This window comes from Poecilia latipinna, unplaced genomic scaffold (genome assembly GCF_001443285.1).
Source record: "Poecilia latipinna isolate Pla-1442-1.1 unplaced genomic scaffold, P_latipinna-1.0 Scaffold3412, whole genome shotgun sequence".
Lineage (NCBI taxonomy): Eukaryota > Metazoa > Chordata > Actinopteri > Cyprinodontiformes > Poeciliidae > Poecilia > Poecilia latipinna.
In genome coordinates, this window is record NW_015116028.1 from 36,043 (window position 1) to 48,432 (window position 12,390).

Here is a 12,390-nt window from a genome sequence, read left to right on the forward strand (position 1 = left end):
AATGTCTTCTTTCATCACATCAAGGTTTATGGGGACAAACATGTTTGTAAAAAAAAAAAAAAAAAAAAAAAAAGCCATTGGACTAAAATGAATGTAGTTTTTAAAAGTAATAACTTCAGATTCCAACTGGTTTAGATGTTTTTGTCTTGTGGTGAAAAGTCCAATCACAAATCCAGATTCTGTTTTCAGTTTTAATCACAGAGTTGGACCATTTCATATTGCTCTCCCTTAGTGAGAGTAGCTGAGGTGTGAAAGGAATAGCAATGACTGTGAGGAGCAGAGGGGAGTCGAGCTTGTTTGTGTGCGCGTTACCACTGGGAAGCATTAAAGCAGCAAGGGCGCTGCTTAATGGAAAAGAATGAACTGTTTTCGATGGGAATGTGTGTTTGTGCTGTCGGATTCCTGTTTTTATTTTCTTCCCGAGTACATCTGCTATTTTGGCTGAAACAAAACACAGTTCTAAAATCCAAACTATAAAGAGAAAGGATTCATTTTTTTTATTTTTCCCCACCATGACACAAAAATAAAATTTTATATTGAAAATGGCATGTATAATACTAGGGAAAATACTACACAATCCAACCTGTATTTCAGCATCTTATTTTTTTAGGAGGAAAAATCAATAAACTGTTATTTTAACAAGTGCTCCGTTGTAGTACACATACCGCTTACTATCTAATAAAACATCGCCATAGGTCTAACGCTTGAACACTGCTGCACAAGAACTGCTGGAAGGCATTGCACATTTCCTCAGCTGGACAATGGAAATGGCTTTGTTTACATTCATAGATACATGCTTTCTGTTCTCGGCAGCCATGTGTGCTTACATCGAATTTGATGATTTCAAATGGTTAATTTCTGCAAAAACAGCTGCTAATCATTCATAACCATCAGTCAAATATGTCATCTTTCACTATATGGTGACCCCTAAAAAGAAAACACATGACAGTCACAGATGTCCTTTAAAGTTAGCAATGTAACGTAAAAAAAAATACACACATACAAAAACTGTTCCTGAAGCACCGTGTGATCCTTTTATTTGTTTTTGTTTTTTTCTATACTACAGTATAGTCAGGGACCATTATTGCTGAAATATCTCTGAACAATGATGACAATCAATATTTCATCAGAAGGCAGCAACTCTACTTCAGAGAGTTGAGATTTATTGTGGAGATACAAATTTACAGCCATGCACAAACACACTCTTGCTGAAATAAGCACCAGAATCCCAACAAGTGTTGATAGTTTTAAACTTTTTGACCAAGAAAACACCAGGCAAGACGATTAATTTGATACTTAGACTGTAATACTGTGACACAGAGCAAACATGTTATTACAAAATGTATGTTCTTACAATTAATCTTGTTTTTATTTGCTAGCACAATTGTTTGGGATTGTTAAAGTGGGGTTATGTGGAATAGTTGTAAGCAGTTAGTATCTTGTGTTACAAATAGTTTTCAAAATACATGCTTGGAGAAAGAGAGATTATGTTTGGCATAGGAAATCAAGCTAATGATTGGTTCAGCTTCAAAATGTCTTTCTGTCATCTTAAAACTCCAATTCAATTATTTTATTGCTTTATCAATCTTCAATCTTCAAACTATATTTACATAAGATGGTTATCCAATTCAGTTGAGTTTATTTACAAAGAGTCAGTTAATAGAAATTATAATTTTCAAACATTTTCCAAGAAATGGAATATCCAGATCAAATCTAGCTATATCAAAATCAATAATCAAATTAATCAGATTCGTACCAATACAATATGATCATATCCACAGTTTTATATATTCAGTTACAAAAAGAACCAATTATTCATTATCATAATATTATTTTCGAGGCTGGAGGGTTTTTTTTTTTTTTAAGACGGCAGAAATCCACTTTGTCTTCAAAAAAATGAATCAGGGACTTCTACTCATTATCCACAGAACCCTATTTAAAAAAAAAAAAACAACAAAAAAACAAGTTGTCTCTTTAAGGCATGCCAGGGTGCTCCATTTTTAATGGAAGCCAATATGAAACAAACAATACAAAGCACCTTTTAATTTCCTAACCTAGTAGAGATATTTACTCATATTAAAAGACTAAATTATGTTTGTTTGATTTTAGTTATAAAAAAAAATAAAAGAAAAAACGTTTCAAGAAGAGCACAGAATCTTTCATTATAACCATACTCTGAATTGTCTTACAAGACTCCCAAGTGTACAGATACATTCATTAAGTTAAAATCTAAAGTGTAATTAGGTTGCTAGCTGATATATTTCACACTTTAAAAGTTGAAGCCTTTTGCATTTATTTGATAGAACCCCACAGGTCCTTTAAAGAGCATGTGGTAGTTTTAAAAACCCAATAAGGATCTTTTTTTTATATATAAGCTGCACACACTGAATCTAACACTGTATTACAGGGTTGGGGTTGATTCAGGATGCCTTGATGGAGTACACTCGTCACATGCGACACCACATAAATGAGTATTATTAGAGAATTAAAGTACAACAAAATCAACAGGAGTACATAAAATGTTAGATATATTTTTTTAAGGTTTACACTCCAAGTGGAATTGACCCCAACCTTGCCTAAGCCATTGATCTTTGTAAAGTACACACTGTTTCCAGGGAATTAAATTACAAAAAAAACAAAACAAACAAAAAAAATAAATAAAAATAAACAAGATATTTGAACGACCTTAGCCAGCTCTTATACGATGTTGTTTGTAGGTCTCGAGGCTGTCTGTTTTGTAAAAGAAAAAAACCACAGAAAACATTTTTACCCATTGACTTTCTATGCTGTTGTTTCTGTATAAGTGTTCTACTGTTCAGTGCATGTTGTAACTTTGGCGTTGTGACTGGTTGTGATTCACACAGAGCCAGTACCTGTCATGTACTACAAAAAAAAAAAAAATGTCTGAATGTCCTAAGATATTTCTATTTCTTATGAAAAAGCAACATTTCCCTTGAATGACTCAAAATTAAATAAATCAAATCACTTTACAGTTTGAACTTTGATTTCTTGACTTTCATTTTACAGTCGATTATATGTAAGACAGACAGAGCATGTATAATAAATAAATAAAAAAAATGTAGAATGAGGTTAAATGAAGAGAAAGCTGAAGGATTTGGGGGCAGAAACAAGCTTCCAGCCTTCTAAGATTTCACCACATCGAGGGTTCCCCCCAGCCTGCCACAGGAGAGATGGTCTTCTGCAGAATAGGGGGAAGGGAGGAAAAAGTAACAAGAACGTTGTTGTTTTTTTTTTAAATCATACGAGAAACAAGGTTGCCATCTAGTGGTGGTATGTTTTGCTCGAGTCTGTGCAACAAAGTAGGTTCAGATCAAATTTCTGGAAGAAGGAAAAAGAGAGAAAAACTGGAACTGCCACCAAAGCCTTTCCAATACATCTGACCCACATATTTGTACTCACCACTGGGCTTCTCAAAAATACTAATGGAGGCAGTGTTGCACACACAAGGTCTGTTCTAGATCTTGCTCTCTGCATATAACAGGATGACATGTCAAATAAGAGCTGGAGGCAAAACTGCTATTATTTGTTGTGCTTGTAAAAATCCTATGAAGAATTATTTCTAGTAGTTAACAGCTAAAAGGCATCAACGAGTTATAAACACTGAAAAACTTAAGACGTGAAAATCTTTTTTTTTAATTTTTCAGTTAAATACCAATATTGAACATTAGCAAGAAGTTTAGGATAATGTGTTTGTTTGGGTAATAGCAAACCAGAGTGGAAGTAAAATCAGGTTTCCTGGATGATACTGTACAGGGAATTAGCTAAACCTAGTCCAGACTGCTTCTTATAAAACATATACATTTTTTAAAAATAGGTCAAATATCCTCTTAATTTAAACATGTTTAACTAATAAATGGGTTACAGAATGAGTTATCGTCGAGGTCAAATTCTATTCATAAAATATTTAGGATATGTGTATCCCTAAATGAAAAGATTGAGAATGTATAGATTTATAATGTGATTAAACACTTTTCTTTGTAATGAATTAGTATTCACAGTAAAATGAAGAAGTCTAAATTTAAAAAAAAAAAAAAAAACTCTAGCATTGCTTTCTAGTGGGGGGAGCAACCCTTCTTCATAACTCAGGCTATGATTTATATTTATATTCATATAACAAAGGGATAATAATCATTTAACAATGTGGTTTATGTCATACTGAAAACGAACTGGTTGCACTTTGTAAGTTTATTAATTCATTTTTCACCGTGTCATTCCACCACTCCCCTCAGACAACTGGGATGCTGCAGGACTAATTTAGAGCCACTTCTCACGTTGACACTGTGATTGTCGTAACGTAAGCAACACTTTTGCCGACTTATTCGTGTTATCTTGATGGATCTCTATGGTTTGATGAAGCTCCTTGCAAAGGTCACCAAGTGACTCCAGTGAAACTACAGAAATTACTGTGCTGTTTCAACAGCTGACGACCCCGAGGACAAGCCTTCCACTCAAGTAAGTAACTATGGCAACAAGGATTTAGTTAAGGCTTCTGTATTTGATACATTATTGTAGGAGTTGCTAAACAACAAAGAAGAACAAAAACGTCTGTCTTTGCAATTTTGCGGTTTCATCTCTAGATTTATTGATATGTCTTTGTAGCAAACATAAATACAGATTGATGTTTATTTTGTTAATATCGTACCTTTTATTAAAGTGCCAAACTGGAAAATATGATAAGAAAATTACATTTTATAGTATACAAATTAGCCAGTATTTGCGTGTCATTGTTCATTTGTGTGAAACAATGACTTGGGTTTTCTATTTAGTCACTTAAGAAGCAATGAGATGAACCAGTCGTGATTGAAAACATAATGACTGTGAAGGACATTACCACCTCAGATTTGGACTGCTTTTCTTTAAATGTAAAATTTCGCCATTCAAAACTTTTAAGGACAAACAATATATCAGCACCAAATCATCAGCAAATTATGTGTATTATATTTGTTTTTGGGGTTTTTTTGGTGTCTATTTGTATGTTTATGTAGTTCAGTTAATTGGTCTCTCACTTCCTTGAGTAGTGTCCTTTTTTTATAAAATTGATTTGTTTTTTTAAATTAGGCTGAGATCTTTAACTGGTGGTGATAATGTCTTGAATGGAGAGTTGAGCTCATATTTTAGATATGGTTGCCATAGTTACCAGCAGTAGTAAGAGCTGGCGCAACAGAGGACGCAGGAATGAAAAGGATGACGTTCCTTGTAATGTCGGGTAGATTTACATTTGAAATGAGACGAAAATGTTTTCACCAAGCGTATCGCAAAGAAAAAGATGAAAACAGAATCGATGGCAAAAAGAAATCATTTCTGATCAATACTGAAATGTAAAAGCATCAAACAGTGACTTTTATAGATGACTGCTCTTTTCTTTTTAAGTCACGCTTAAAGGCTTTAGATCAATCATTTTTTTAAATTTTTGTTTTTGTTCATTTGGTTTTCTATTTTTAATACATTTGCAAAAATCTCAAATATTGTCATTTGTCTCACCAGTCCCCTGTACCTTTCCCCCAAATTCTTTGGGATAACTGGAAAACTGAATTTTGCGTGGACTCGGGTTATCTTTGTCTGGTATTAAAGTCTGCTTGATATTCTATCTAACAAAACAGAAAAAAAGAAATACATTTTAAAAATCTGTGAATTTGTGCATACAGCCACAAATAACACATTTTGACCTTGTGATCGTTTTTCTCACCCAGAATTGCTGTTTTTAATTCTAACAAGACAGAGTAATTTCTTTTTAGTTAGTTTTGTGCCAGTTGTGTGATCACCAGAGGCAGGAAGCAGGGTGATGAGCTGGAAGTTATTCATCAGACGTCGCTGCATCTTTTAAAGGAACAGTGCACTGAAAAAAAAAAAAAATGGAACAGAAATAGCCGTTGGTAAAGTTAAACATAGGTTGGTTATTACAGCCTAGAAATCACACAGTCATGTTGTTGCAGTTCAAAATAAAAATAAGTCTTCTTGATTCTTCACTAAAACTCCACTTGTTAAAATCTTTAATTAATAACAAATGGAAAATCATAAAGTTATAAAGTGTTGTCTGCTTATATATATAAACAGACAAAATGAATCATTTTGCCCTTTTCTTTGTCCTTTGTTGGAAATATCCTTGATACATTTAGAAAAGTAGAAACATATTGATATGTAAAAAAAATAAAAAATGTTTTTGTTTGCTTCACTCTGAGTTTTTCAATTATCTGCCAACTAATGAAATCCACTGAGGACTGTGCAACACTGCCAATGTTATTGCTTCAAAACAAATGTTATATCATAATTAAATGGTCTTAAATTAATTTACTCTTGAAGCTTTATTGAGATGGGACATTTTTTAAGTCCCTGCACAGCACATAATTGTGAGTCTAAATAAAAAATGATGGTAGGGAAGCTATGAAAAGAGCTTTAATTGCTCTCGCAAAGCATTTCTAAATTCATAAGAACCAGGCCATTCGTGTTCACCTAGAAAACAGAACTAGGCTCACAGAAGCCTGCCTTTATGAAGTAGACAGTATGTGTGTATTGTGATAATATTCTTACTTATTCAATATGATTCTCACTGCTCAGTTGAGCAGCTGCTGAAGTGAAGCCAGATTAAATCTTTGAATCGTATCCATTCATCCTGATGATTCAGTGATACTTCCAGACATGCTAACTACACAGCCAAGCTTTTTTTTTTTTTTTTTTTTTCTGGCTAACACTGAAACAGGCTGAGGTTCATTATAATGCTTCTATGTTTCCCACCACATCCAATCAATATTACAGCCAATCTTTCACTATTTGCTTTGGTTGCAAGCCATGTTCCCAAAAAACATAAAAATATAATGGTCTTAAGCTTTCTCATCACTTGTGACTTTCACACTCCATCTTCCATCTGACAGAGAGGTTATATCTCGGTAACCTCTCTCATTTTGGTGTGCCGGGAATGCATCTGTGCTTACAGCGCCTTGCAAAAGTATATATTTCTCATCAGTCCTAGTGATGTACTCCACAAATTTGGCCTTTATGGGAGAGTGACCAGTTTTACTTTTATTTTTTATTTTTTTTAATGGGCCATGACGGTAGAATCAGCAAACATATGAAAATAGGTGCTCTAATCAAATAAAACAGAACGCTCACTCCAGGTTTTCCTCAGCATGTGCAGAGATGATGGCAAAAAAATCTTTCAGCTGTAATGCAGCTTTTCAGAGTTTTCTTTTACCTCCTGTGGATGCATATTTTTTCTTCCGTTACACCCCATCCAATTAAATCCAAATAAGGTTTGGGTTTTAAACATCAAACACAAACAAAGCAAAACAAACAAAAAAAAAAATCACGAGCCAACATGTTTGGTTGTTTCTGATCCCATGGCAAGCTTTCAACTTTACCCTTTACCATTCTGCATAAATCTATAAGGATCAACAATGATCTCTGGCACATTATTTTGCTCAGCAGCCATGAAATGTTTACTTTCACAGCTTACAACAGAAGTGGTTTTATTGGCATCCAAAAGGAAGGAGCTTAAATAAACTGGTGGAAGCAGAGACCATCGGAAAGAGGTGAACAGCAGCCTGGCTGTCTGCACTTCTAGTTGGACTCTTCTTTAGTTGAAGTACTTCAGATGAAAAGCATAACCATCCTTAAGATCAAACTGAAAGTCCAGATGCCTTTTAATTATTAACACCACATGGACGTGCAACACAGCCTCGTATCCGAGTGTGGATTTGGATATTTTATGTCCATAAACCTGCTGATCCAGATTATTAATCACATTTGAATTTATCAGAATAAGTCGCATCATCTTGTTTCGAATAAGGGAAACTACGTGGACTTAAAATTGTGTCCTTTAAAGTGCTTAAAAAGAAGCAAATAAGCTGGAAGATTGTTTTGTTGAGCTCGAGTCTTTGCCAATGGGATAACTTCTGTTTAGCTCATTAAACATGCATGAAACTATCCTGCAAATGTGACTTGCATGTACAAACTACTCATGCGTTTGGTAGAAAAACAATTTTAGCAATTAAAAAAATAAATAAATAAAAATAAAAAAAAAACCTAACCTCAACATGCTTAGTGAATTCCACTAAGCATGTTATTGTGTATAAGCTGTGTGTTAAATAAAAACAAATGTATATCAAGTACCTACAGCTGATGTGTGGCTGTTGCACATGGTAGCATGACTGTACCAGTAAGTTTGCTGTTGTGGGCTTTCTTATGTTTCTATTCTATGAGTCGCTGAGTGAGAAGGTTGAAGAGGTGAAGGCCACGTTGTGTTCCTACATGGTGGACACAGGGAGGGAAACTGCACCTCTTTGTTCTAGCGTTTGGTTTTTTACCAGTGCTTAATGTACGATTGCACTTACCATTGTTTTAAGCATCTTGACACTTTGACAAGCCATGAATCCACCGCTTCTTCTACTTGACTTTCCTGTCTAGAGCGTGAGCATCACATCAACTCCACAGCGAATGAGAATTGGCTTTCCTATCAACATTCTTTATCTAAACATCTAATTTCAGTTTGTTGCTATGGAAATCCAACATCATTTCATAGGTTAAGACTGGTCCACATTTCCCTTTCACCAGCAACAAGGACTAAAGGCAAAACAATGGAGAGTTAGGGTCTCGCTTTGAAGTTAAACTGCATGTAGTAGAAAGAATAAATAGCTTGACGAAAGGTAAAGCTATTATTAATTCAGCAGAAAAATGTTTAACTATTCATTCAGAAATTTGTGCTAAGTGACAACTCAGTCGAGGAGTAATATGAAAATTACAGGTTTCTAAAATGGTTAGACGTAGTTTAAAATGCCCTCAAACTATTGTCACTATATTTTAAAAATGTCAGCAGATCAAAAATGTTGAAAATATATTTTTTTTCCATTTGTAACTTGATGTAGCTGGATATTGCGGGATACAATATATAAGTGAAAAAGAAAAAAATAATCATTTGTTTCAGCTATTCTCTTACAAACTGTAACGTTTAAAAAAAGCAACAACAAAAAAAAAAAGCAAAACTTCAAAGGTTTGATACAATCCAATCTTAAACGGAAGGTGAATAGCTAAATGGAGGTTAATGTGCAATATCCATGAGTTTTGAAAAAACTGTGAGAAATCCACGTTTTGCTCGAAGTCACTGAGGTCCAACATCGGAGGAACAAGACTTGCCATTCTCAGAATACAGCAGTGTGGCAGTGCATCAAAATCCAATGCCCAAATTTATTTTCATGGAAGGGAGCGAGCGAGACTAATGGATTTCCTAAAGCACAGTGCTGCATAATAAATATCTCCAGTCATGTACCGCAAAAAAAAAAAAAAATCTTTTTTTTTTTTTTCCCCATTTTGACTTAAACTTTTTCCAGTCTATAATATTCCATTACAGCTCAAATTACCCAAATCTTTATAAATACAAAACCTACCATATTTTTTCTAATTAAAATGGGAAACTAATGGTTAAAAAGAACTAGAAGCTTTTTAACATTTTCCTCCTTTCATTTACTTCTTTACAATTTTTCCACCACTATGAGTTTTAGCATCCCAGCCACAAAAAACCCCCCAAAAAACAATAAATAAATAAATAAATAAATAAAAAGGCTCACATCAGGCTCGGAGAAAGTCTATTGTATCTATATCAGCCATCAGTAGACGAGGGGGGGAATAAAAAGTGCAAGACAGTAGAAGTATTTGTCTTGTGCCTGCAGACACAGAAGTTTAATTACCATTGTGGTTATGGATAGAGAAGCGAAGGTGACATGAGGGAGAAAAAGGGGTCATGGGGGACGTCACCGCCACACACAGCAGTGACAATCACATTACATCACACGCTACATTTAGTAAATAATTTTTGGTTGTTTATAGAAAGCACTCTAGGAAAATCAACAAAGGTTCGTCCAGCTGCACCCTAGACCAAGAAGAGGCCCAAACTTAACATATTTTCTTTATCAACTAGCTTGGTGGGAATAAAACATAAAAACATGTAAAAATATAAGAAACAATTTCTATCCAAAACAAAACAACGTTCACAGTTCATCACTTAAGGGTTTGTTGTTGTTGTTTAATCATATACACTCAAAAAAAAAAAAAAAATCATCGACTAGGATGCAGCTCTTGTTTCTATATTGAAAAGAAAAATAAATAATGTGTACAATTAAACAACATTAAGGAGAAGCTATTTTCCTATCAATCTTGTTTAACTGTGAACATTTTGTAACAGTAAGCTTCACACTTCAGGGCCCACAGTGGGTGAAGCTATCCACAGCGAGCCAAAAACAAGAACGCAGTGTGGCGAGTTTTCTCTAGTGCTTTCACAGACAACCAGACCTGATCTAAGCCGTGCTATCCAGCGTCTGTGTCAGTGTGCTTGAGTTAGCCTGTTTGAGGTGCAGGTCACCCTTCATTTCCTGCTTGCCACACCTGCAGCAAAAAAAAAAAAAAGGACAGATTCAGTTTTGCTGTAAGGCTGATCAAATAGGGGGGAAATACAGAGTAGAACAAGAAATGCAGTGTAAAAAAAAAAAAGGGTTTTTCCCCCCAAAAAAAAAAAAAAAAAAAAAAAGAGGCTGGAGGTATTTCAACGCGAGAGCCTCAAGCTCGGCTTATATTTCTTGAAATATAAAGTTTTATTAGACGTTACATCCAGCCTATTTTAAATAAGTTGCACTTTTATTTTTATTTGAATATAAAGTAATTCAATAACCAACACCACAAACGCAAAACTGAAAAAAAAAAATAATAATCTTTTCACCTCCAATAAAAAATTTAATTATAAGCAAGTTGATGGTTTGATGGGTAAAACTAAATGTCAACGTGGCATTTCTTCACGTCTTACCCTGAGGCTGGTCCGTTCCCTGTCCTTTCGTTTGGCTGCTGGTCTAACTCTGACAGCAACTTCAATATATTCAGAGCAGCCTGCAGAGATAAAAGGAATAACATTTATTACACTGAAGCCCATTTCAGACAGACAGTTCTTGGTTTACGCTCAGCACCAGGTTTAACAAAGCCTTCTGTCTTGCACTGCAGTAACTCAGAGATCCAAAGGCACCGAAAAGTTTTAATACTCAGCAAATGTTTGACTCACTACTGAACATATATTGTCACGTTTTTCTGTTGCTAGATATTCATCTGCAACTGTCGTCTCAAAAAAAAAAAAAAAAAAAAAAAAGAAGCTGAAAAGATGCTGTGTGTATGATTCTGCAAAACTACATACAAAATACTGATATTCCTTGAATTTCATCACATTTTGTGATGGAACAACTATAAACCAAATTGTATTTTATTAGTATTTAAAGCAGGGCATACTTGTGAAATAGGAAAAAAAAAGAGCAATATTTCGAAATGTTTTGCAAACAAAAACCTGCATTCCTGCAACGGCTTTACACATCGATGGGTATTTCAGTTCATTTTTTGTAAAACAGGTTGAAGGAAGAGCATTTCTTATTTAAAAAGCTGGCATTTTTATCCAAACATGCTTTTCCTTAAAACCATTTTAAATGTTAGATAATCTGTACCTTCATTTGTTTTGCCTTTTGAATCCAGTTTTAAGTTTTGTGCATTCTTATTGTGAAAGACTGAGAGTTTTATTAATGAGAGTTGCTATACAAATAAAATGTACTTTTCTAAGACTATATATGCATACATTGTGCAACTCCAGGGAACAATATTTTTTTTTCATGTGGATAATAAGGGATAACTGAACACTGAGTGTCCTTTTATCCACCCGAAGTCATGTTTAATTTTGTTCATGTTAAGTATGATCCATTCTAAAACAGTACTATGAAAAACAAAGCTCTGTTTTCTTGTGATTATTATTATTTTTTTTTTTGCATCGTATTTTAAAATATACATATATAAATATAATAGACATCTTTCCAGCTAATTTGAGTTTTTTTTTTTTTTAAGTGGCTATGAATGGATTCTGGACATTTTCTTAAATTATAAGTACTTTTATAGAAGTTATATTTAATTACTTACCATATCATGACAGGACTCTATGTCTTTTCCAATGCCATGACTGATGAGCGGAGGCTGGGAGGAGCAGTTAATCAGCGATACAAATTCATTCTTATTGTTTTTTGGGAAATCCTTGTATTCTACCTGCAAGCAAATCGCATTCTTGTAGTAAAAAAAAATAAAATACAACTATAAAATCCACGCTTTAGTGAAGGCAAAGTGCCGTTTACCTGCAGACCCTGTACAGACGCAAGATAGGCAAGCTGTTCCGAGGGTCTGGTGAGCGGTCCGTGGGGAACCTGGATCATGTTGTTTGTGTTCTTCAGGATCGTCACGGCGGTCACGGACGTGCCGGCATACAGCAGCTCGTTGGCGATGGTGGCAGTGATGGTGGTCTTGCCTGGGTTGGGCACAACTCGGCCGTAGTCCTTGACCTGGGATCCTTGGCAGACCCCGACTGCT

General features: G+C 34.6%; 1 protein-coding gene across 1 annotated transcript; it reads right to left on the reverse strand.

The window, feature by feature from the left end:
* Positions 1 to 9,660: 9,660 nt before the first annotated feature.
* LOC106940908 (double-stranded RNA-binding protein Staufen homolog 1-like) lies at positions 9,661 to 12,384 on the reverse strand. Its single transcript, XM_015023788.1, has 4 exons — positions 12,159 to 12,384; positions 11,950 to 12,072; positions 10,808 to 10,887; positions 9,661 to 10,392 (listed from the first exon to the last, which is right to left on the reverse strand). The coding sequence occupies exons 1-4, from the start codon at positions 12,234 to 12,236 to the stop codon at positions 10,305 to 10,307; spliced, it is 369 nt and encodes a 122-aa protein (XP_014879274.1). The 5' UTR covers positions 12,237 to 12,384; the 3' UTR covers positions 9,661 to 10,304.
* Positions 12,385 to 12,390: the final 6 nt, after the last annotated feature.

What these genes read in the sequence shown, in the direction of transcription:
- LOC106940908 (XM_015023788.1), bottom strand. Translation starts at nt 12,236, where the DNA reads ATGATCCAGGTTCCCCACGGACCGCTCACCAGACCCTCGGAACAGCTT. An exon ending in CGTCTGTACAGGGTCTGCAG is followed by an intron (nt 12,073 to 12,158) that starts GTAAACGGCACT and finishes ATTTGCTTGCAG; the next exon opens with GTAGAATACAAGGATTTCCC. An exon ending in GGGAACGGACCAGCCTCAGG is followed by an intron (nt 10,393 to 10,807) that starts GTAAGACGTGAA and finishes TTTTTGCTGCAG; the next exon opens with GTGTGGCAAGCAGGAAATGA.